Genomic DNA, 27,093 nt, shown 5'->3' on the forward strand with positions numbered 1-27,093 from the left:
AAAATGTGCTATAGAATGGAAGCATCAGTCTTTTACATTACACACTCTTTTCCCGTAGAGGCAGCTTACTGCGACAGCACATAACATGATGATAATGTATTTGACGCATTACTTTGAAGAGCATCTCTCATCACAGTAGTCACCGCACACTACTGGTACACAGTTTTGCGAGGTCTTTGTCAATCCGAATAATTGAAATAAAGATATTATTTTATAAATTAATTTATCACTCGACTGCTTGATCTGCAAATCAGCTAAATGCACTTTTGACCAAAATTGAGATTTTGATGGCATTTTGTTATAAAGCATGTTTTCTATGCTCACACATAATTTAAAACTACTAAACCCATAAATAAATGCGTTATCGTTCTTCACATAAAACAGCCAAATGCAGGTGCCAAATTTTCCATATCGTAAATAGAACAACTCAGCTCTTTATATAAATTTTCTCTATGTATATAAAAGGGAAGCTAAAATAGTGTATAAATCCATAGTGCAGCTAATTTGTAAAAAAAAAAATTCCAAGTGTATTTTTGGTATCGTTAAATTCCGTTTGACAGTTAAATTATTAAGTTTTTTCTCCTTGGACAATTTGCCCAAATGGAGTTAGCAGGTTTGCAGATTAGGCAGTTAACTTTTTCTCAGTGTACAGGGAGAAATTAAGGCCGTTCTCCCACGGCGCAACTGAAATCTGGCGGAACTGGTTGGTGATGGTACTCATAAACTGACCAATGTCATGCTTCGCACACGGCGCTACTGAAGCCACTTGAAATAAAAATCACATAACCTCAAACTGTCAAACTGGACCATCAGTTGTTTTGTACAAAAACCGACAACACGCACGCTGCTGCGTTTACTCGAATACAATTAGGTTATTTCAATTTTGCGTATCTTGTACTTTTGACGTCTTGGGTTGTTAATGGTTTTTATAGCATAACATTTGTTCGCAGTGATAATCTAATGTAATGATGTTGGTACCACTGTTTTACGGTGACTGGAAACTTCAGAGACCGCGCGACTAGCATGTCGCGTCTCTTCGCGACCGTTTTGAAGCTGAGAGATTTCAGTCTCACCGTCAGCGAGCCTCCATTGAAATACATTGGCTAGATACTGGTTGGAATTTTAGTTTCAGTTCCGCCAGATTTCAGTTGCGCCGTGGGAGGAGAAGGAGCTCAAACTTTTCTAATGAAAAATATCAGTTTTGTACTTATCATAAATTAACCAAAGACCACAGATCGTAATCATCGTTATTCATGATTATTTTACAGTGAAGATATTGAGAATTTCGATAGCCATTTAGGCTACCGACCCATCAATACCATATACATGGATTAGTCTGCAGACTATACTATGGATTAATGATGAATTTTGATTAGAATCTCAGAATGATAATAATATATAGTTTAATATATTTTTCTTTATTAAAAGAATGTGGGGTGAGGATTAAACAAACATAAAACATGTGATTATAAATTGAATTAGAATCAGCGTTACCAACAGCATTCATAGGCATATAGCTTGCAAAATTTGCATCTGGCATCATCATCAGGGGTGAGTCTTGGCCTCCTCCAACAGCTCCCTCCACCTGTCCCTATCCAGTGTGGCCGCTTTCCAATTTGGTACCCCTAGAACACGGCAGTCATTGGCAGCTCCATCCAACCAGCGAATCTTTGGCCTGTCTCTTCTTCTACGCCCGATTGGATTGCCGGACATCACTCTCTTTGCCGGTTCATTGTCATTCATACGGTGCACATGACCTAGCCATCGCAGTCTCCCAATCTTAATTGATTGAACTGCGCTGCAATCTTCATATAGCCCAGCATGATATCTTCTCCTCCAATTGGTGCCGTCCCTGATCGGTCCTACGGCGGAGAATTTTTCTTTCAAAAATGTTCAGGGCTCGTTCATTTCGCAGAGTTAATGTCCAGGTTTCCGATGCGTAGGTGAGCACTGGCTTTACAAGTGTCTTGTAAAGAATGCCTTTAGTTCGGCGAGATAGTATGCGGGATTTGCATCTGGCATGTGGCGTTAAATCTAGCATCTATCAATATCGCAAACAGCTTAAAACTTCTCATAATAATATCAGATTTCAGTGAGAAAAGATTTTAAATTAAATATTATCCTAGGTTTCCCCTAGTAGGTATCTATATAGAATATCTCCTCTCTCATCGGTCATGTCAGCCCCTTAGCTGGAGCATATGGACCACACGGCGCCTCCAAGAAACCCTGTCGCTTACCAGTCTTCTTGCATTATACCAGCATCCTGTAGCTCTGCCGTATACACTACAAATCAGTGGTTCACAACCTTTTTGAAACAAGGTCCAATTTATCCATTTTCTAATTTTAATAGTTTAATTATAATTTAATGATTGCGTCATCTGCTTCAAAGAAAATCACCGCTGGGTGCACTTGTGTTTGTTCAATCCTCAGAACCTGATTACTATTAATTAAACATGATCACGCCATTTTTCTATTTATGCATTGTACTCGAAATTAAGAATAGTTTAGTTTAAATTATAGTTGTAATGTTAGTATCAAATGTAAATAAAAAAAATATGAGATGTATCTAAAATGTAAAGTGTTTTATCTGTGTATGAAATAGTTGGAAAATTCTGTCCTTTGATTCCTTAGTTGGGTCAAAATTGAATGCGGTGGTCCCTGCCTAACCTAACTGTACCTCTTCTTGAAATGTGGTTGGGCAAATGGTAAGTAGCTATCGTCGCTAGAGCTGTCATATCGGGAGATAAAGTATCGTATCGGAAGAAGAGTAACGGGCAATGAAAGGACGGACGATCTGGCAAAGGAAGCTGGCCATTCAGGGGTGTCATATCAGTGGATACCAGAAAACCTGGACTGAAATGAGGCTATAAAGAAAATATGCCAAAGCAAGTGGATAGATTTTCACCATAGGGCATCATTAGAAAAAGGGAAATGGAGTAAGTCTATTCTACCATCACCACAGTTGGTGCCCTGGTTTTTAGAGTCTCCTTTGAAGAGGAACGACCTTAAACTAATACTGAGGCTAAGAACAGGGCGTACAATGGGTAAAAGATTTGATGTCCTCATGGGAAGAAGCGATTCGCAGGTCTACGATGAATGTGATGTTTTAGAGTACATTGTACATATAGCAGTACAATGCCCTAAACATAAACGTCATAGAGTACAGCTGCGAACTGCGGATACTATGATTTCAACAAATTGAAAGGTGCCCTGGCGGTGGGTAAGACGGAAGAGCTTGGCAAAATTTTAAAGTTCTTTAACAAAATAGGAGTGAGGACCTGATCGGCGGATCCACTTCTAGAAGAGAATAGGCGATATGAGAGCGAGTCGCAGTCAAAGCCTCGGTAAAATCACAAAAAATAAGAGTATCAAAACTTTTTAATATTATAAAAAATGCAATATTTTCTTGAACAATAATAACGATATACAGGGGGTCCTCGTTAACCGAGGGTAATTGGGACCGAAAAAATACCTCTTAAAGCGAATCCGCTTAAAATGGGGACCAAAATTACTTGATAAATTGGTTTAATTTGGGTACGCAAGACAGAAAAAGCGTAGGATTGAAATTGATGACTGAGCTATTCTGCCCCCATAAGCAAAAAGACAGCTTTTTGCCAAAGTCACATTTTGAGATAATGAGACATTACCGTTTTTTAAACTTTTCTTAATAAATTTTTATATAATTTGTGTGAATCCTTTGATATATGGTATTAGCAAAAACCAGTATATTTTTAATCGATGCTGTGTTTTTGGTTATGAAACTCATTATAATGTCTTTTTGTTTAGAATAACTACCGTTTTTGTGAAAAAAAACAAACAATATGTCGATTATTATATTGAAATAAACTTTATACCGCTTTTGACTTTATGTCAAATGGTTCAGAATTTCACGTAGAGCATTATCTGTACACACTCAATTCGTTATTTTTGTCGAAAAGCTGCCTTTTTCCTTATGAGGGCAGTATTGCGCTTGTGTTTTTTAATTGTTTTTTGCATTTGCCTGCAAATTCGTAACTGCGGGGACTCAGATAACGAATACTTGGATAATGAGGACCCCCTGTAATACCAAATTTATATAGTCGTGCAGGGTGAAAATTTGAGAGATAAAACAATAATTGGCTGCAAAACGTTTTGAAAATTACATTGGTCTGATCTCACCCCATTTCAAGGTACATATTATTCATTACAAAACAGTTATGTGTTACTAACACTACAGGGGTTGGATATTTTTAACACAGTACTCAAAACAACTGTAAAATTATTAAATTCAAAATCACAGAGCAGATAATAAATAGAATACCGATAGGCTATATTCAATACGCCACATCTTGATCCAGGGTTTTGAATGTGTGAGTGTCCTACGAAAATGAAGCACGCATTATGCACGTGCAATAGTGTGTGTAATACACCAACATTAAATGAGCGTAAATGCATAAACCGAGAGCAGTTTTCAGTATTCGACGTAAAACGTATTCTTGACACGTGTGTAAGTTTAACCCGGATTCTTCCTTACTCGAGTCGGTTACCTGCTATCACCTTACCCGTTATGTATTTCAGTTCCCATTATTTCTGAGTTCCCTGTTCAAAACAGTGTAGGTATTTATTGATTGATGTATTATTTACGTTATCTCTAGTGGCGAGGGGTGGAGGTAGGCATTAAGATCCGACATAAATAGTGCACACTAAACTTTGTCAGTCAAACATATTTCTTTTCATTTGACTAAGAAGACAAATGCAGATGGTGCTGGTTAGTTTTTAAAAATCAATTAAACCCTGCCTAAACCAAACCATAATAGTTTGGGTTAGCCATGCGATATCCAACAAAAATAGTGCATACCTTTTCAGTCATACTTATTTATTTTCTTTGAATTGAGAATACATATTAGATGGTTTTTTTTTAAATTCATTCTTCTTATTGTGCCATCCCCCAGCGGAGGTCGGCCACCATCAAGGCGATCTTATCTTTGTCGTCTGCTACCCGGAACAGTTCAGTGGAGCTACACTCGTACCAATCACGGAGGTTCTTAAGCCACGAAATGCGGCGCCGTCCTCTGCTACGCTTCCCATTGATCTTTCCTTGAATGACAAGTTGGGGAATGCTGTATTTTTGTCCTCTCATGTGGCCGAGGTACTGTAGTTTCCTGGTTTTGATACTACGTAGGACTTCTCGGTCCTTCCCCATTCGATTGAGAACTTCAACATTTGTCACCCGGTCAGTCCAAGGAATTTTGAGGATGCGTCTATACAGCCACATCTCGAAAGCTTCTAGTCTCCGTGACATCTCTTGGTTTAGCGTCCATACTTCCATACCATAGAAAAGAATAAAATTGAGAGCACATAATAACGTACCATACGCAGTCTCAGACCTAGGTTAAGATCTCGATTGCTAAGGAGGCGTCTCATTTTGAGAAAGGCGCTCCTTGCGATCTCAATTCTAGTTTTTATTTCCTGAGACTGGTCCCATTTCTCATTGACCCATGTACCTAAATATTTATAATGGGTCACACGTTCGTTAAATTCATTAATCCCTGCCTAAACCAAACCATAATAGGTTAAAAAAAAAAAAAAACATTCTTCTAACTACATAATATCTAAAATTATGGACGATTTAAAGGCATAATTTAGATATTTTATAGATAGACGAATATTTTTTGACCATTATCTATTATAGCTTGGTTTACACAGGGTTTAATTGAATTTAAAAACTAAACAACGGTATCTGCAATTTGTATTCATAGTTCAATTAAAACAAATATGACTGACAAAATTTTGTGTGCACTGTTTATGTCAGATCCTAACAGCCGACCTCGACCCTTCGCCCCTGCCGTGCGGAGGCCCATATGCTCAACTCAGGATCAAATATGGTAATTTACACCCACGGTGGCCGCGTGGCTTAAGCGCTGGACTATCACGCCGAGGGTCTCAGGTTCGAATCCTGGGTCTAACAAGTACACATATTGTATTTCAATTTGTGTGAGTCAGGGTATGGTCCTAATAGGTTGAGCAAGTGCCTGACATCCATTTCTCGTAAAAAAACAAAATCTGTTAATACAAACCTCTACTCTGTGGAGGCCCATATGATCCTATTAGGATCGGACATGGTCGGAAAATTTACTTAATAATAGGTATCCAATAAAACCCCATGTAATGATTTTAAAGCATTTTTTATTTAGCTAAATTGTGCAAACATTTTCTTAAAAAATACAATACATACATAACATTCTTATACATAAAATCACAATTTTTCATCTTATTTCTAATATCTACATAATATTATGTAATAATTACACACTTATATGACGATTTCAAAACTACATAAAACACCTAAGAATTATTCTAAGTAACTATTTTAATTTTAAACTTAAATTTCTTTGGCCAAACTCGATAATTTTTCAACAAAATATTGAATATAAAGGGGTTTGTAAATAAGCAACTTTTGACGGCAATTGTGTTGCTGTTAAAAGTTCCCCAAAATACGAAAATAGTAGTCTACGTTGCCGAAACTTTCCATCTATTGCCTTTGCTTTCTGGCAGCATGGTTGGTCGATATATCGAATATCGAACTCAATCAAAGATACGGCAATAATTGCTAGTTAATTCTATTTCATTGTCGCTCTGCTCCATATGTGTGTCTCTATTTGACCTCACCCCTAGCAACAATAAAAACATTTGTGACAGCCGATTCGACAATACATTGTTATAATTTTTCGCTGTGTCGTTATTAATATTATTATGGTGTTATTACTAATCGTCAATTCACCCCACGTACAATGAATAAATGGACAAACGACAGTGTATTGGAGCTTATTAATGTGGTTTATTTACGTCCAGAGCTATGGAACATCGAATCCAAATTATAATGATCCTAATATGTATGAAAAGGCCAACTACAAAGCTGCACAAACGTCAAATTTCACTAAACGTCCAATTTTGACATTCTTTTAAAGTTTTTAAATACATAATTATCAATAAATAATTCCTGGTTTATATTACTTATTGTTGAAAAGTAGGACCCGATCCAAATCCTTCTTTCATTTTGGATTAATTTGTTTAGGTATGTGATTATTTTTTATATGGTGCAGAAACTTCATTGCCGGCCATTGTTGTCACGTGTACGCACAAAATACATCATCCTCACTTGACCGACACTGATGACGGGTCATACATTGCCCAGCAACTGGGCAATAGTTACAACATTTTTTTGACAATTGTATTAGCAATCTGCAATTTTTGATGCTCGTTTACGAGCCCCTTTACATTGTTACACATCATTTTGATGTAATTAAAAGTGAAACAGTGGACGAGTTTGTATATCTTGGATTGACCATTAATGGAAAATACTGGATGTGAACCAGAAATAAGGTGCATACAGATTGCGAAAAATGCGATACAATGTCTTACCACTATATAGAAGGATCGGGGAATTTCAATTGCCATGAAAATGATGGTTGTGCTAATATTAGTGTTTTATATATTTTTGTACGGTGTTGAGTCATGGACCCCGGAGGCAAGATAGCAGAAGACAATTGATGACTTTGAGATGTGGTATTGGTGCTTCGTATTTCTCAGACAGCACAGGACAAACCAGTCAATCATCCAGAGACTACAGATTATCACGTCTCTGAGATGCATCCTGCAGTTAGCGCGGCAGCCTTCACTCTGCCCTTGAGAGAAACAGAGGACCGAGTAGGGTGGAAGGTTTTGATCATTCAGTAGATGACGGAACTTTAAGGTGGTGGTGAAATAAAGTAATATGATCGTCCACATGATTTTATCAATCCTGGGGTCTAAAATACTAATGTCGGGATTGAAAATACCAAAACTGGTAATATTATTACCAGTATTGAAAATACTATTGAGATTGAATAGGCTAATTCCATAATTTTAAATACTAATCCTGAGATTGTTTTTTAGGGGTTGGAATTTTTAGTTCTCATACATTTAGCCGGCTCGAACATCTAAACTCGCCTCGTTTGCCACACAACCATAAATCAAACCTAGGAACATCACACCGATGTTTCATATGAAGACCGTACACCTAGGCGCCTAACAACAGTCGCATGTAACCTCTCGAAACAGGAATAACAAATTCGTAGCGTATGCGTACTGGCGGCTTCGACTTGCAACACTAGATGTTTCTTCAAACTAAGAAGTCGCATTCCTTCATTTCATGTGCGAAGCTCCATTTAGCAACGTGTGAATAACGATGATGTCACATTGACGTATTCAACACGAGTTTAGATATGCAAGGCTTAGGGTCCAATTCTCATTATTATCCAATATATACATTCTACAATTAATGGAAAGACTTATTTATTAATATGTACATAGTTAGATTTATTTATGTATTAACATTGTTTAATTATGTGTATTTTTAATGACGATTTTAAATATACATCTCACAGGTACTTCAATGGCCACTTGTTGCTAAATGTTTGAACCAGAGGCTCTCAAACTCTCTTCATTGCTCCTCCGAAACAGTGACGTAGCTAGAAATATTGGGCCACTATGTATAAATCCCTGTTTCCATATTTCGAAAATATATGACACGCTATAACTGAATGGAACCAAAGAGACAACACTTGATTCTGAAATATTTTTAGTATGGTTAAATTGATAGCCATAGAAGAATATACATTCTGTCTGTTGCCCATTGAAAAGTGGCAGCTAGAACCGAGATGATGATATTTAGTTATAATGTATGTATGACAAATTGTTGTTCGCGATTTATTGTGATTGTTCATCTAAATATTCTAAATAGGTAAGATTCATGGTATGAAAATTGTGTTACGTTTGTAACAGCAAAATAAGACGTTATACATTTGTGTTTAACGATTTTGCATGATTTACTTATATACGGTTATTATCATTTTACGTGATTGTTCATCTAGTAATCACTCCTCAAGGGTGAATTACAACACTTAAGGGCGGCACTGGAAGGCGAGGGGTCAGTGGTCAACTTCAAACCAGAACGCGACCCACCATTTTGTTTACAAGGCTGCCAATAGTAGAAGAAAACAATAAACTAGTTACCAATACAACCATAACATGTACAATCGTTTGATTTGAAAATTGAATGTCTTCAGAATTCGTAATATGGAATGAGTATATGACTCATTTTATCTAAAGTCCTTGTCTGATTAGTCCTTATTTATACTACGAGTCCTTGATTGATTAGTCCTTATTTATACTATCATATATCCAGGAGGATTTCTTCGACATCGTTGTCTTTGATCGGAAAAGCTGGTTTGTTACCAAGTAAAAGCATCACCAGTTATCGAGGCACACTTTTAAAAATGTTGAGTAGACGTTATTCAGCGGCGTGCCAGTATCTCTCGAGGAAGTGGAGAGTCTCAAAGCCGACCTCCACCATGATGAGAATAATAATCATCCACTCGAGGCGGACGTGGTGACGGTCGCTGAGCTGCGCGGCCACCAGCTCCACTAACTCCGAGCAGTGTGACACTTTCTCATTCAGCACCTGGTCAACAAAAAACAACTTCAGACAGACTGTACTATTTACTATAATAAAGTGAGGAACGGAAGGTTTCCAAATACTCATAAATACGGGAACGAAGGCCTGCAACAAAAACAGCTTAAGGCTATACCTCAGTTGAGGCATGGTCTAAAAAGATCGTGGCTAAGCGATGCACGGATTGCGGGTCGCGGGTGCAAATGATGCATCGCGACCGAAATATAATTTGTCATATAAATTCAACATGCGTCCATTTAATGTTCTATTAGTAACAATAATAATATATTCATTGATATGTTTTCTTTTTCAAGTAAATGGGTAACGTTTTTAGTCATCTTTACACGATTTAAGAATTAATACCCCCGTCGCCATCACGAAACAAATTGACGTATTTACACCTCGACGTTCGTTCTCCGAATGCCAGCGAGTCCAAAATTTCGTTGCGCCTATAGTTGAAAATTATTTGCCGTTTCACTGATGTATCGTCTTAAACCTGAATACTAAAAAGACAAAATCGATGAGCATGAGTAAGTCCCATATACATAGGGTGGACAGACATTCCGTATATCAAATCAAAGCTTGAATTGATATAAATAAATAGGATTTCAAGTTATATTCATTAATTTTTTTTAGAAAAAATGTTTTTTAAATAGCTATCAAAACTATGAATTTTTCAAAAAGACAATGGTGAACAACCTATTTGAAAGAAAGGCCAATCCAATTTGCAGCGGTGGGTAAAAGTATTGAAGTATAATGATATACAAATCGACTGTGTTTAGGAAAAAGGGCATAACCCTCGATTTTTCGAAAAATGCTTTTATTAGATATTAACAATGTATACTACTAAATACACGTTCTATAAAAAAGGAAGTAAGCCGCAAATGTCGAATTATTATCTAAATTCAGGTTTTAATTGAGATTAATTAATTTTTAATTTATGGGAAAAAGCATTTATCCTCAATTTTAATGATTTTTCTGTAATAACTTCTTTAATTATTATTAGATCGAAAATACATTACACCAAATCATCAATCATCATGCACCCAATGTCACAATGTCTGCCTATTTTTGAAAAAATATTAAACTAAAAGCTCCCAAAAAACATTTTTTGCCTCTCCTGTTAAATTTGATCAGTGAGGGTTACGTCCTTTTTCCTAAACACGGTCAATATTATACCAGACGAGACAAACATTTTATTATTTTTAATTTAATAGTTACATATTGGTGATGAACTACTTGTTCTTTTTAGCCGCAACAAATTTTGTTTGTGGATCGCTGTTTTAAAATCTTCTAAAGAGATTATCAAACTACATTTCAATGATAAAAATGTTCATAAAATACGATGTAGTTATAAAAATCTGACTTCCTAAATAGGTATGCACATTTTATCTAGTTTTTTTCTAAATTCTAATTTTATTTCCTTCATCACCTTTGTTCTTCGCGCCAAGCTAAAATATAAAATGGTGGACGTGTATAGCCTCTCCAATTCTTCCTGCTCCCAGTAGAAGTCGGGCGTGTCCAGCAGGTCTGACTCCAGATTAATGTGGTGCCGCAACAGATATAACGATCCAGTTTTACGTAGAACCTAGAAAAACATACAAGAATAGTATTAATACTTAACCCTTTACTGCATGATTTTTTTTTTTTGAAAATTTTTATTTTTTCTTGGTGTCAAAATGCCTTGTGACTGAAGGAAAAATAATAAAAAAAATATTTTTCGAAAATTTCATTAAATTTTGTATGTTACTGCGTGGTGTCGCAGATTTACGACATTTGGAAATCTTACATTTTAGTATGACAAAATACAAAACCAAATGAAAACAATTATAAAAAACTAATGTACACACCTTATTTGATGTGTAGATATTTTTATTCAACCAATTTCAATCTTCTGTATATTTTTTTTTATTTATTTATAAATGCGGATTTTCGCGTACATACGAATTCGTCAACTGTGAAAGCAGAAATGCAGAGACTATAATGCAGAAATGCTTTATTTCTTGAAATGTCCAAACAAAATCGGTAAAGTAGGATGTTTATGGTAAAACAGTTTTTTAGGCATCGAAAAAGGATGTTATTTGATAATTTACACAGATGGCATTGGCTATATAGAAATAGTTTGAAATGTCGCAAATTTGCGACACTATGCAGTAAAGGGTTAAGATGTTGAAGAAAAACCTTCACCTATTGACATGAAACACATATAAACATCAATTTAACTTCTAGGCATCTTTGCACTAGAACATCAAAGCTGAAAAGTGCTTTGCGAGTGCTCAAACCATTTCTGAAGCCAAATCGTGTGTCATCCATGTCTTCTTCGCATTTTCGAAAAATCCTATTATGGATGATTTTGGTTAATGGGAAACATATTAACAATATAAGATATGCCGATGACACTGTGCTGATTGCTGATAGCTTAAAGAGTTTATATCAACTGGTAGAAAGGGTTCTTTAAAAAAAAAATCTTACGGCTTAAAAATGAACCTCAAGAAAACAAAACTATTAATAGTATCAAAAATAGCGACACCAACACAAATTTTGTCATTAACAACAAACCAATCGAACGTGTGACCCATTATAAATATTTAGGTACATGGGTCAATGAGATGAGAAATGGGACCAGTCTCAGGAAATAAAAATTAGAATTGAGATTGCAAGGAGTGCCTTTCTCAAAATGAGACGGCTTCTTAGCAATCGAGACCTTAGACTGCGTATGGTACGTTGTTATGTTCTCTCAATTCTTTTCTATGGTATGGAAGTATGGGACGCTAAACCAAGAGATGTCACGAAGACTTGAAGCTTTCGAGATGTGGCTATATAGACGCATCCTCAAAATTCCTGACCGGGTGACAAATGTTGAAGTTCTCAATCGAATGGGGAAGGACCGAGAAGTTCTACGCAGTATCAAAACCAGGAAACAACAGTACCTCGGCAACATTATGAGAGGACAAAAGTACAGCATTCCCCAACTTATCATTCAAGAAAAGATCAATTGTAAGCGTAGCAGAGGACGGCGTCGCATTTTGTGGCTTAAGAACCTCCGTGATTGGTACGAGTGCAGCTCCACTGAACTGTTCCGGGTAGCAGACGACAAATCCAAGATCGCCTCGATGGTGGCCGACCTCCGCTAGGGGATGGCACAATAAGAAGAAGATAGACATGAAGCCTAAATATATGAAAGTAATCTCTATATTATGTTCCACCTATGGAGCGAACATTGGCTAAGAAGAATGTACTAATTTCAGATACTTTCAAATTATGAATTACAAATTACAAAACTATTAATTATGAAGTTTTTCTTTCTAACAGGCTATGAAACCCAATGATAGTAGTGAAACAATAGTATAATAATAGCAGTGAAATAATCACAGTGTACTGTGACCTCACTGCGAATGGAACCCAGAGCCCCGGGATGAGAGGACAGTGCTTTACGCATTGGACCAAGAGGCCTGCTTTGCCATACTGCATTCCTTATCGAAAAGAAAACAAATAAACAATACCTCTTCTCTGGTCATATTAAGGGGCCGGCCTCTCTCAAGATCCTCAGTAACAGAAGCAATGGAGTCAGCATAATTATCCAGAGTGGCCTCCCACACTCCCAGCTTCACTGACTGGGCGATGGCATTCGAGAATGTGTATCGTTCGAGAATGTTGTCAGGCTCCGGGCTCAGCATGAATGATGATTGGAGCAACTGGCATTTTTTGCTGCAGGAAAGAAGCATAAGAAAATTTAATTACGAAAGTTTGTTAACTATATTATTATAACTATATTGTCACAAAGTGACATAATGATCTACAAAGAGACTTGTGAGCTATTGATGAAGGAGAGTGGAGGACCGGGCGGAGTTGAAGAGTCTGCTTGAAGCGGTCAAGGTTCACCACCGGCTCATAGTACCGGAGAAGAAGATACGAGGGTGGGTCAATAATTCCTTAGAAAAAAGCATTAAAACAGTTTTTATTTTTGTATTTTTTTTTTATTTCTCAACATAATCTCCTTGGAGCTCAATACACTTGGTTAGACGTTTCTCAATGTTTTTTAAACCGTCAGAAAAATAAGTTTTCGGAATGTCCTCAAAATAAGCATTTGTCTGATCGATGACTTCTTCATTTGAACAAAAAACGTTGTCCACTTAGCCATTTTTTTAAGTTTGGGAAAAGGAAAAAGTCACTGGAGGCTAAATCTGGCGAATACGGTGGGTGGTCGACCAATTCGAACTTCAATTCTTCAATTTTAGCCATTGATCGTAAACATGTGTGAACACGGGCATTGTCCTGATGAAAGAGGATTTTTTTCCTGTTTAAATGAGGCCGTTTTTCTTCAATTTTGTTTTTTAGCTGGTCCAATAAAGATGCATAATAATCCCCTGTTATTGTTTTTCCTTTTTCCAAATAGTCAACGAAAATAATTTCACGTGCATCCCAAAATACAGTAGCCATAACCTTACCAGCTGATTTTACGGTTTTCGCCTTCTTTGGACATGGTTTGCCTTCGCAATCCACTGCTTTGACTGTTCTTTCGTCTCGGGAGTATAGTGGTGTATCCATGTTTCATCTACAGTCACAAAGCGACGAAAAAATTCATCCGGATTGCGTTGCATGAGCGACAACAGGGCTTTAGAGGCCACCACCCTATTGCGTTTATTGTCGACTGTGAGCAAACGCGGCACCCATCTTGCAGAAATATTTTTCATGCCCAATTTGTCATGTAAAATAGAAATGACGCTACCTTTTGAGATCCCTGTAACCTCAATTATCTCACTCAATTTTAATCTTCGGTCACTTAACACCATATCGTGGATTTTATTGATCATTTCTGGTGTAGTCACCTCTACAGGACGTCCTGAGCGTGGTTCATCCTTTGTTGATGTACGACCACGTTTAAATTCATTTAACCAGTTATAAATAGTTGCAAGTGAAGGAGCAGATATGCCGTGAACTAAATCCAACTCATTTTTTATTTCCTTTGCTGTTAACCCTTTTATATTAAAATGTTTAATAACAGCTCTAAACTCAATTTTCTCCATTTTCCATTTTTCCATTTTCCACAAGCAAATTTTTTTTTTAAATGTACGAGAAACACACAACAACCCGACCAATCTAATTGAAACTTCGCAGCATACTGAATCGGTAGTGCCGCTGCATGAAAACAAACCGCTTACAGTACTAGTCGCGCCACCTGTCGGCTTTTCTAAGGACTTATTGACCCACCCTCGTATTATAATATATTGTCAAGGTCTATTCTTTTTCATTCAACAAGTGCTATATTGCCCTGTTAAGAAAAAATACTGTTTTTGGTTTTATAGAAATGAGAACCCAAGTCTTAAACTATCTTTTCTCTTATATTATGTACAATAATTAATGGATTGTTTTTAATCTCTATAGACAGTGTATATCGACTACTGAATCTGCAAACCAGCCAGCTTTTGACCAAAAATGAGATTTTGATGGCATTTTGTTATAAAGCATGATGTTTTCTATGCTCACACAAAATTTTAAACTCCTAAACCTATAAATAAATGCGTTATCGTTCTTCAAACAAAACAGCCAACTGCAGGTGCCAAATTTTCAATATCGTAAATGGAACGACTTCGCTCTTTATATAAATTTTATTAGCTAGCTAGCTAGGAAGCTTAAATAGTATATTAATTCATAGTGCAGCTTATTTAAAAAAAATGTGTATTTTTGGAATTGTTAAATTCAGCTCGATAGTGAAATTATTATGTTTTTTCTCCTTCCTGAACAATTTGCCCAAATGGAGTTAGCTAGTTTGCAGATTAAACAGTCGAATGTCTTTGTATCGTCAATGTTAATCGACACTCGTTTAGCCTAGTGGACAGAAGATCAGAGAAATCGGCTGAAAGTGTGAACAGATAGTTTCATATATATACATGGATGAAGTGAGAGAAAATGTGTCGATTGCTGCTAATCCACAAAATTTTATTTTATGACTATTTTTAACATGTTATCTTGAAAATGCTCTTTTATGGTAATGTGGCGGAGAATTGCAGGTTATTTTATTACTAGAAAATATTACCAGGTGGCAGTACCACCTGTCAACATTCTCATATGTCTTCTCCCTGTCTCTCATACGTTTACGTGTTTGTTCAGTCTTACTGTCTTTGTTGTGACATTTCAGACTCAATTATTTGTCTGAGCTGCTGCATCAACCTGGCGGAGTCTATGTAGGGTCTCCAGTCTTTGCCGAGCACACCATTGCTGAACTTGTTCATTTCTCAAACGGCGACACTTTTTCCTCATCCATAATAGTTCTATTTTTTTATTGTGTATGTTGCACAAGGTTACAGCACCCTATCCCTATTATAATATATAACTATTTAATCTCTTGGATCACACACTAATTTCTCTACGCTATTACATACCGCACTGTATCTGTCATCTGTACAAACATCTGTCAAATTATTATGAGAGTATCATTTCGTCACTGTTCTGGCAGAAGACACTAATTCGAAAAAATGACATTGAGTTAGTTATACCAAAATGTTCCTTATTTCAAACTTTAACGTCTGGTAACCTTCTTAATACGAGGGTGGGTCAATAATTCCTTAGAAAAAAGCATTAAAACAGTTTTTATTTTTGTATTTTTTTTTTATTTCTCAACATAATCTCCTTGGAGCTCAATACACTTGGTTAGACGTTTCTCAATTTTTTTTAAACCGTCAGAAAAATAAGTTTTCGGAAGGTCCTCAAAATAAGCATTTGTCCGATCGATGACTTCTTCATTTGAAAAAAAACGTTGTCCACTTAGCCATTTTTTTAAGTTTGGGAAAAGGAAAAAGTCACTGGGGGCTAAATCTGGCGAATACGGTGGGTGGTCGACCAATTCGAACATCAATTCTTCAATTTTAGCCATTGATCGTAAACATGTGTGAACACGGGCATTGTCCTGATGAAAGAGGATTTTTTTCCTGTTTAAATGAGGCTGTTTTTCTTCAATTTTGTTTTTTAGCTGGTCCAATAAAGATGCATAATAATCCCCTGTTATTGTTTTTCCTTTTTCCAAATAGTCAACGAAAATAATTCCACGTGCATCCCAAAATACAGTAGCCATAACCTTACCAGCTGATTTTACGGTTTTCGCCTTCTTTGGACATGGTTCGCCTTTCGCAATCCACTGCTTTGACTGTTCTTTCGTCTCGGGAGTATAGTGGTGTATCCATGTTTCATCTACAGTCACAAAGCGACGAAAAAATTCATCAGGATTGCGTTGCATGAGCGACAACAGGGCTTTAGAGGCCACCACCCTATTGCGTTTATTGTCGACTGTGAGCAAACGCGGCACCCATCTTGCAGAAACTTTTTTCATGCCCGATTTGTCATGTAAAATAGAAATGACGCTACCTTTTGAGATCCCTGTAACCTCAATTATCTCACTCAACTTTAATCTTCGGTCACTTAACACCATATCGTGGATTTTATTGATCATTTCTGGTGTAGTCACCTTTACAGAACGTCCTGAGCGTGGTTCATCCTTTGTTGATGTACAACCACGTTTAAATTCATTTAACCAGTTATAAATAGTTGCAAGTGAAGGAGCAGATATGCCGTGAACTAAATCCAACTCATTTTTTATTTCCTTTGCTGTTAACCCTTTTATATTAAAATGTTTAATAACAGCTCTAAACTCAATTTTCTCCATTTTTGTAAACAAGCAAATTTTTTTTTAATGTACGAAAATAAAAAACAACAACCCGACCAATCTGATTGAAACTTCGCAGCATACTGAATCGGTAGTGCCGCTGCATGAAAACAAACCGCTTACAGTACTAGTCGCGCCACCTGTCGGCTTTTCTAAGGACTTATTGACCCACCCTCGTACATAAACAGTCTTTATTTTAAAGTCATCCTTTTTACGATTACTTAATAAACTCACATGATAGACCATTTTAACAACTTCAAAGTCAAATTACTCAAAACTAGTATTCTCCAGTTAGTGTGTTCTGCCAGAACAGAGACGAATTTTGTTTTCTTTCACGACCCGATTAAAATGAATGATTCCTCTGATTTTTCAAATGAATTTGCATTTATACGTGTATCTTTAATATGTCTTCTTTAACATCTTAATATAAAAGGGTTAACAGCAAAGGAAATAAAAAATGAGTTGGATTTAGTTTACGGCATATCTGCTCCTTCACTTGCAACTATTTATAACTGGTTAAATGAATTTAAACGTGGTCGTACATCAACAAAGGATGAACCACGCTCAGGACGTCCTGTAGAGGTGACTACACCAGAAATGATCAATAAAATCCACGATATGGTGTTAAGTGACCGAAGATTAAAGTCGAGTGAGATAATTGAGGTTACAGGGATCTCAAAAGGTAGCGTCATTTCTATTTTACATGACAAATTGGGCATGAAAAAAATTTCTGCAAGATGGGTGCCGCGTTTGCTCACAGTCGACAATAAACGCAATAGGGTGGTGGCCTCTAAAGCCCTGTTGTCGCTCATGCAACGCAATCGGGATGAATTTTTTCGTCGCTTTGTGACTGTAGATGAAACATGGATACACCACTCTACTCCCGAGACGAAAGAACAGTCAAAGCAGTGGATTGCGAAAGGCGAACCATGTCCAAAGAAGGCGAAAACCGTAAAATCAGCTGGTAAGGTTATGGCTACTGTATTTTGGGATGCACGTGGAATTATTTTCGTTGACTATTTGGAAAAAGGAAAAACAATAACAGGGGATTATTATGCATCTTTATTGGACCAGCTAAAAAACAAAATTGAAGAAAAACGGCCTCATTTAAACAGGAAAAAAAACCTCTTTCATCAGGACAATGCCCGTGTTCACACATGTTTACGATCAATGGCTAAAATTGAAGAATTGAAGTTCGAATTGGTCGACCACCCACCGTATTCGCCAGATTTAGCCCCCAGTGACTTTTTCCTTTTCCCAAACTTAAAAAAATGGCTAAGTGGACAACGTTTTTTTTCAAATGAAGAAGTCATCGATCGGACAAATGCTTATTTTGAGGACCTTCCGAAAACTTATTTTTCTGACGGTTTAAAAAAAATTGAGAAACGTCTAACCAAGTGTATTGAGCTCCAAGGAGATTATGTTGAGAACTAAAAAAAAAATACAAAAATAAAAACTGTTTTAATGCTTTTTTCTAAGGAATTATTGACCCACCCTCGTAGCCCGTATCTTGCCTCTAAGCCAATGATACTCAACCAGGGAACTCAGAAATAATGGGAACTGAAATACCCAACGGGTAAGGCGATAGCAGGTAACCGTCTCGAGTAAGGAAGAATCCGGGTTAAGCTTACACACGTGTCAAGAATACGTTGTACGTCTAATACTGAAAACTGTTCTCGGTTTATGCATTTACGCTCATTTAATGTTGGTGTATTACACACACTATTGCACATGCATAATGCGTGCTTCATTTTCGTAGGACACTCACACATTCAAAAACCCTGCTTCAACGTGCGGCGTATTGAATATAGCCAATCGGTATTCTATTTATTATCTGTTCTGTGTACTCAACCTTTTTTTTCTTCGGGCCAAATACATATATATATATTTGTAAAGTAACGCAGGCCGCATCACTACTGGTGTGATGAAAAAAATCATGAAACCCCCCCTTTTTTACAAAACATTTTTGAGATTTAAAAAATTATGCGTGTTTTTTAAATTAATCGTGTGCAATAGCAACACTCTTATACCAGATCTGATGTGGACCATAATGACAATCCTCTTCGGGTGTCACTATCTGTGCGTCAAAGTCTAAACAAATCTCAAGATATACGAAATTCCTGATAATAAATGTGTTTCGGGCCTCACATAAAAACTTAAAGGGCCGCAGGTTGAGTATCGCTGCTCTAAGCTGTCAAGCGTATTGCATGACGTGTGTTGAATTCAGCTTCAAAATGTCACTTTCGAATTATTTAAAAGTTAAAACAGTAAGTAATATAACAAATTTGGATGTTTATCTTTATATATAATATGTCACATATTATTGGATGTTAACATTATATTAGGCGTTATATGCTTTGCTTTACCACTTTTTACGTTACGGGTTATTGGCATGCTATATAGTTACAACATGTGTGAACTATTAACAGTCAGATACGGGATATTAAACATTTAGTTTTTTTAGCTTCCTGCACAATTTGTAAAAAGTCAATTATGGGATATTAGCATTAGGCCATCGATATAAGGTAATTTTAAAAAGGGATCACAACTCAAAAAAGATTCTATAGTGCTACGAGTAAAGAAGATATCTCATAAAAATGGCTCAAAACCCAATATCTTTACCCTTCTTGCTGATATTTGTAGGACATTATCTCCCTCTCTCTAATCACAATGTTATCATCATACGGCTCCTCTTCGAAGTTCTTGAGGAACGTGAGGACATTGCTAGTCTCCAACTCGTTGCAGTTCCATAGAACAATAGTGCCCTCACGGAAGAAGAAGATGTGGCGAGGTTCGTGGCCCACGCGATACTTGGCCACTGTCAGTAGGACATCGGGAATGTTGTCTTGCTCGGAGAGTCTGTGGATGTAATTCAAAATCTCATTATTAACTCTTTCAAATTAATTACCCAAACGGGGAATATGACAATTTGCAACACCATCTGAATGACAGGAAAACTGGACAATTGCCATCTTCCCACTGGTAAAAATGAATGAAAGAGAAATATACATATGTTACAGTGGTGAAGAGTGGAGGTAGGCTATGGAGATTCGACATAAACAGTGCACACTAAACTTTGTCAGTCATATTTATTTGTTTTAATTGAACTAAGAATACAAATTGCAGATGGTGCTGGTTAGTTTTTAAAAATTCCATTAAACCCTTCCTGACCAAACCACAGTGGCGAAAGGTGGAGGTAGGCTGTTAAGATTCGCTATAAATAGTGCACACTAAACTTTTTTAGTCATATGTATTTGTTTTTATTGAACTAAAACTACAATTTACAGATGGTGTTAGTTAGTTTTTAAAAATCAATTAAACCATGCCTAAACGAAACCATAATAGTTTTGGTCTAATTTGGGCAATACGACAAAATTGTGCACACTTTTTCATTCATACTTATTTGTTTTCATTGGATTAAAAATACATATTACACAAATTGTTGGTTAATTTTTTTAATACATTAAGCCCTGCCTAAACCAAACTATAATAAATAAAAAATATTATTCTATCTATAAAATACTCAAAGTTATTATCACTTCCCTCCATTTTGTATGTGAATTTCTCAACTGTCACTTTGTGTTTTGTTTTCTTTTTTATCGTCTGTATTCGGGATGGAAGGTGGATAATTAAGGCACCGGAATTGTGGATAGAAGCGGCGAGTTTATTTAACGTTAATATTATAATCGTTACATTTTTAATAATTTAATTCTACGGAGGACGCAATCGGCGTGTTCGCGGTTTAGCTGTTTGTCGCGATCTGAGCGCCATCTTGTGATTTTTTCCAACGAGAGCCGTTGGCGAAAGAAGGCGACGTTGCAACATCTCCAACTGTCAACAAAATTTACGGCATTGCCGGCTGGGCTCTTATTATTATTTATTTTCGTAATCAGCGCTTTATTATTTGTTGGGTTTGATACCGATTCGGGCCTTTTCAGATACACAAAGACATCCCCAAATGGGGACCATACGGGGGTGTCACATTATGTATGATTTAATTGCATAATTTTAGATATTTTATAGATAGACATGTATTTTTTGACTATTATCTATTATGGCTTAGTTTCTCAGGGTTTAATTGAATTTCAAAAACTAACCAACATTATCTGTAAATTGTAGTCTTATTTCAATGAAAACAAATATGTATGTCTGAAAAAGTTTAATGTGCACTGTTTATGGCGGATCTTAACAGCCTACCTCCACCCTTCGCCACTGCCAAACCATAATAGATAAACAATGTCCTTGTGTCTATAAAATATCTAAAATTATGTATGATTTCACGGCAAAATTTTAGATATTTTATAGTGGCTAGTGGCAGGTTAGCAAGTGGCTAACCTCCATTTCTCGTAAAAACAAAAATGTGTGTAACTTGAAATTCTCTCGAGCTACAATATTATGATCATACTGAAATTAAATAACGATATAAATAACTATCATGTGAAATAACTTTATTATTTATAAGTTTTTCCATTGTTGACAATGGTAAATAATGATATCAGTTGTCATCATGGGATAAATCAATATTTGCATAGTTTTAAACAAACAGTTTATACCAAACGGAGCGAATGTTATCTAAAATTTGTATAAAATTTTAAATGTCCAACTTCATGCAATGGAAAACATTAATTGATGAGGCCAATGGCGGGAACACGCCACACTATGCGATCAAATGCCACGTGTGTGGAGTGACAAAGCCGTTACAATGTTACAGTTAACAGATTAATATCAAAAATCAATATATAATTGAGATTAACATAAACGGCCCGATTGAAAAATTTGCTAAATGGAGATATCTTATTGAGGTTCAAAGTGTTATTCAATATGTTGTGAACATGAAACCTATTAAACCCTGACTATTATCAATATATCTCTTATTAGCAGTTAATGAATATAAAGTGTAGTAATATATCTTATGATATTAATCAATAATACAGTAATGTTGGTTTCTATTCACTTTACGATATTTTCCATACAAATTTTTTCCATACCAATTTTTTTAGCGTGTACAACGCAAGACTACGTCTATAGACTAATATCGCACACTGAGATCTTATATTAATATAGATTATACTTACTACATCGCTCGCTTCACGTTATTACGATTTGCTGTGATTGAAGTACGCTTATACCAAGATTTAAAACTCTCCACCTTCATAAAACTCCAGAGGCTGAACTGGGCAGGCCATGTCCAGTGCATGCCTGAGTTACGGATACTGAAGAAGATCCTTGAAGGAAACCCAGGGGGGAAAAGGCCAATGGGAAAGCCACGCACACGATGGGGTGACAACATTACAAAAGATGCCAACTAGCTGCTAAAAATCATGAACTGGAAAAGACGTGCGGAGGACTGTTCCGGCTGTAGGAGGCCAGGGCTCGACTTGAGCTGTAGCGCCATCGAAGAAGAAGTGATTGAAGTACGAACATTTTACGGAATTTTAAACATCGACAATATAGACAACTTTTAAACGCAATGAAATAAGCAATGGGAAATATTCGCACAACCAGCGAATTCAATTAATTCCACTTTTACGTGGTATTTTTGACGTACTATACTTTTTTAATAGTACGAGAACGAAAATGTTACTTTTTTAATAGTACACGGACCAAAATGTACTATAATTATAGTTCGGTTGCCAACGCACCGACAGATGACAGCGAGCGGAGGCGGAGAACCAGTAAAAAGACCCCGGATTTGTGCTGACACAGCTTGTTCTCACAGGACTCGTTGATTGCCACATACCTAAAAACATTAGTTGGGTCCTTTATGTTTATCTCAATCTAAATATAACTCACTTTTGTGGTGCATACAGATTCTGAGCCTTCAAAGCCATTACGAGCTTCTCCAGATCATACTCTTTGGCTGTAGAAAAAGCCACGACAGGATATCGCCCCTCTTCAAAATTATCAGTATCAATCTCGGAGGAATATTTCTTTTTTATAGATCGTTTTTTGGTTAGCGGAATTTCGGTTTTCTTCGCTTCAACGCAATAACTCCTGGCTGGTAATACGCTGGCGAAACTATTATGATGTTTACTATACGGATTAAAAGTGTTTTTAGCAAATTCTTTACACGCTGAGCCTCTATCATACGTTAAATACGTTCTTGAAATTATTGACACTCGACATTTCGTTGCCTGTTTTATTATTAAACTCGAAAATAATGAACGCATCGACAAGCCGTGTCGAAATGAAGCTGACCAGTTCATTTCGATATACTATATTTCACTATAAGTAATAAATCAACTGGAGTAAACAATACTATTGTGAATCACCGGCGATTGCAACTTTTAATTTATATAATAATGTGTACAAAATATAACCTCAATGTTTTCAAAATATGACAGCTGATATAGACAATAAAAATTCAAGTATAACATAAATGGAAAATGTTATCCTTTTAGCGGCCACACTAACTAAACGTAACCACTAAATATACATAACCATAGACTAATCCATAACCTTAAAAATATTTTTGTCTGACAGATTACATTTAATATTGTTCGAAAATGAGGTTAACGAGCTGGCTTTTCCGCAGAAATCGTATGCCGAATGGAAATATATTCAGAGGAAAAGATCGAGTAGTTCAAATAGTCAAACCCGTGTATATAAAAGATGCCAAGAGACTATTTGAGATGGAAGAGAATAATATGTTGTACCTTCGGAACCCGTATCTAACAGTGGCAAGTTGATTTATTGTTATAGACCGGCAATATTTTAGCTATAGTAATGAAAACTTTGCATTTCTTTTGTTTTTCAGACAGACTTCAGTATAAAATAAATTGTTAATTCTATAATCAAATGATGATGCAATGAAACAAAACTACCTATAAAAAATTTGCTTTCCCATATCCCCATAATTTACCCTGTAATCGCCCTCAGACGATGTAAATTCACTGTAGGATGAATTTCTCTCCCAACACCACACTCCTTTAGACCTTTCCCTTTCGCAGCCACGTTTTCCTGCTGCCGAACTTATGCTTGCCGATTCAGCGGCTTTGTAGTCGTTATGACCCAAACACATTACCATCACGTGGTGCCATGCTCTCACGCTGAGATAGGGAGCGATTCTCTATCTCAGCGTGAGAGCATGTGGAGTAATGGTAATGTATCCGGACCATTAAGGGCCTCAATATGCTATGGTATTTATGATGCAGTCATTCGTTCACCGAGAGACATGTCCATTATAGCAGCTATCACATCACGTGCTTGCTCTGTTTGCCATTCAGCCCATTTTCAGAAGATATCGATTCTTCCAATTTAATTGTATACTTAATAATAAAATAAACACATTTTGCTGAAAAAACTGAAGTTGAAAACGTCCATCTAAGGAGAGTAATTTTAGTCGATTATCGTTATTAAGTACTTTCCTGTGGAGATACAAATCTGCCATTTTTACACAACAAAGCTAGTGGGGTACATATTGTATTTTCATTAAAATCTAGATTTCGCCAAAATGGTTGATTCGCCCTTTTTACAAAACACCGACGATATAACCAATCTTAATACTATCGACTGAGGGTACTTGATGGAATTTGAATTTAAATTCTAATGGATTTAAGTTTTGTGCTATATATTTTTTTTTGCGACCCGGATTTCGCCTTTCGGCAAATTAAGGCACTCTGCACACTCATCAGTGGTATTTTGGTACTGTGATCAGTTTACTGATTACGGATTATACACATTGTTATTTGTTATTATTATTTTAACTTTATTAAATTCCCAACACGTTACCTAATTCCATTGTTTCCCAGTAATGACAATTATTAGGCTTAATGAATGTATTAATAGCGAGTAGGTATCTAATTATCTATTAGGTAGTTTTTACGACCACTTTTTATACTTGATCCTTTATTTAGTAAATAATAAGGTTTTTACTCTTTTTTTATTGTATTAATTTGTTCTACAAACGAGAATTGACTGTATTCATTGTTGAGTGCCTGAATATGCCTAAAGGCAAAACCCGGGTCGCAAAAAACAACTCATATGTAATAGTACAATACGTAAATCCATTAGAATATAACCAATCATTGCAATGTAAATGTTTTTTTTATCAATCGATAAACCTTGTTATGAAATTATCAGTACCTAGCCATCGCAATATTGAAAACTTTGTTTCTGGAAAACGTAGGGATTTTATGTAGCAATACGTCACTGATAGGGGGTCTAATTACATTGACTGCTGACTAGGTAATTACTTTTTAATTACCACATTTAAATGGCAGGCTAATTATATTGAATTAAATATTGTAGTACAAAAAGTTCATAATATTACTCCCTCTATCATATTATGTACCTAGTTAGTAGTTTAATAGTTTTTCTCTTATTTTCAGGAACAAAGTCACGGTCACGCGAAAGCACTCGGTGCAAGGGAAGCATATAAAAGCAAATGGCAGGACAAAACCAGGAGTGAATTCAAAGCTGATGTCAAGTTAGCTGATCGACTTGCCCACCTCCGTGTGAACTCCTCCTGGGATTAGAACATTTACACGAATTGATTACCAGCTTAATTGAGTTTTTCCTAAATTTATTCTTTGTTTTCTTCGATGACAAATTAATAATATATCAGATTATTTACCTCCAACAATATTTACACAATAAATGGATGCTTAAGCATCATATGGGCTATATCGTAGAAATGGTAAATGGCCTGATTACGGAGTGTCTTAGTTGGATATTATTTACAATAACTGTGTAGTTATAGTTTTTTATCTGTAATAAATTTTATTGTTTAATAAAAGTTTAATTTAACCGTATACCTCTGATCCAATATCCTTTTTATTCCTGTTAACTGTTATGGATACGTAGAACACAACCCTCAAAATAACAACAAAGTCTAGTAAATGTTTAAATATTGCAGTGGCGAAGGGTGACTTTTGGAAAGAGGTAGGCTGTGGAGATCTGATAAAAAGAGCACACTTGTCAGGTATACTAACGAGAATAGTACGATATTTACTACTAATGAACTACACACTAGTAAATGACAACGACACACTAATTCAATGAAACTTCAAAAATTCATTGACGACATAAAAATGAGCGATGTGTTTAAATTACGTATTTTTCAAAACATGTATACCCATCAAAAATCATTAGATACAATTTATTTTTATTTATAAAAACAATCTATTCTTATTTATTAATATTTGATTAAATGCCGTTGAAATTATTTTTTTAATTATCTAATTATTAATGATTTTGGACAAAGTGCGCAGTCGTGACAACATTATTATGCGCGAATATTTTAGGCTCTGCGATAGGAGCTTACCTTATGTCGTACAAATCAGCAGACTTGCTGCGGTTACGACACTTAAAGTCCATACGAAAAAAATTCAGAATTATTTCACACATAATCGGAGATTTATTTACGTCGAGACGTCACGGCGATTATTATTTATTTACGGCGCGCTGTGGCATATTTTTTAATACCTTTGCAGTTGTTTTGTAAACTGTGTAATACATTCTTACATATACGACATCTCTCGTTGGCAAAATAAATTATTTTTATATAACATTAAATAATGAAGTGATTAAGTATATAAATATGTCAATATGCAATTAAAAAATATTTTTCTTAAGAAGGTAGGCTTTAAATAATCGCCTAGTATGGACTCTTCGCCACTGAAATATTGCATGCCTAGTGCTGCCATATTAAATGAAAAAGTATTGACATCAAATAATGCCTCTGCGGAGGATTTTGAAAAAATAATACTTTTTTGATTGTGTTACCCTGGTGATGGCTTGCCCATTAACAGAATTGACAAGGAAAATGGTAGTACTGTTATCTTTTACTCCACATTTCTACAGGCGGATGATTGACCTTTAGGGTACCTACGTAAGATTGTTAGTGTACATTGAGATTTGTTTCACTCTTATAATATTCTAGATCAGCGATTTCCAAACTGGGAGGCGCGGAGTGTTGCTAAGGGAGGCGCGAAAAGTTTAACACAATTCACTTAAAACC

The 27,093-nt window shown here is 36.0% G+C and overlaps 2 protein-coding genes across 2 annotated transcripts; one reads left to right on the forward strand and one right to left on the reverse strand.

Annotated features, from left to right (window-relative positions):
* Positions 1-6,155: 6,155 nt before the first annotated feature.
* On the reverse strand, positions 6,156-23,473 carry LOC147069338 (required for meiotic nuclear division protein 1 homolog). Its single transcript, XM_085950227.1, has 5 exons — positions 22,926-23,473; positions 19,755-19,991; positions 12,976-13,180; positions 10,905-11,060; positions 6,156-9,481 (listed from the first exon to the last, which is right to left on the reverse strand). The coding sequence occupies exons 1-5, from the start codon at positions 23,336-23,338 to the stop codon at positions 9,311-9,313; spliced, it is 1,182 nt and encodes a 393-aa protein (XP_085806353.1). The 5' UTR covers positions 23,339-23,473; the 3' UTR covers positions 6,156-9,310.
* A 91-nt stretch (positions 23,474-23,564) lies between these two features.
* LOC147069339 (large ribosomal subunit protein mL63) lies at positions 23,565-25,885 on the forward strand. The gene is made up of 2 exons (XM_085950191.1): positions 23,565-23,812; positions 25,463-25,885. Exons 1-2 carry the CDS (start codon positions 23,639-23,641, stop codon positions 25,607-25,609), a joined length of 321 nt encoding a protein of 106 aa, XP_085806317.1. The 5' UTR covers positions 23,565-23,638; the 3' UTR covers positions 25,610-25,885.
* The last annotated feature ends 1,208 nt before the right edge of the window (positions 25,886-27,093 follow it).

The sequence above is a fragment of the Rhyacophila brunnea genome, unplaced genomic scaffold (assembly GCF_057557595.1).
Source record: "Rhyacophila brunnea isolate RB1 unplaced genomic scaffold, BYU_Rbru_1.0 scaffold_23, whole genome shotgun sequence".
Taxonomy (NCBI): domain Eukaryota; kingdom Metazoa; phylum Arthropoda; class Insecta; order Trichoptera; family Rhyacophilidae; genus Rhyacophila; species Rhyacophila brunnea.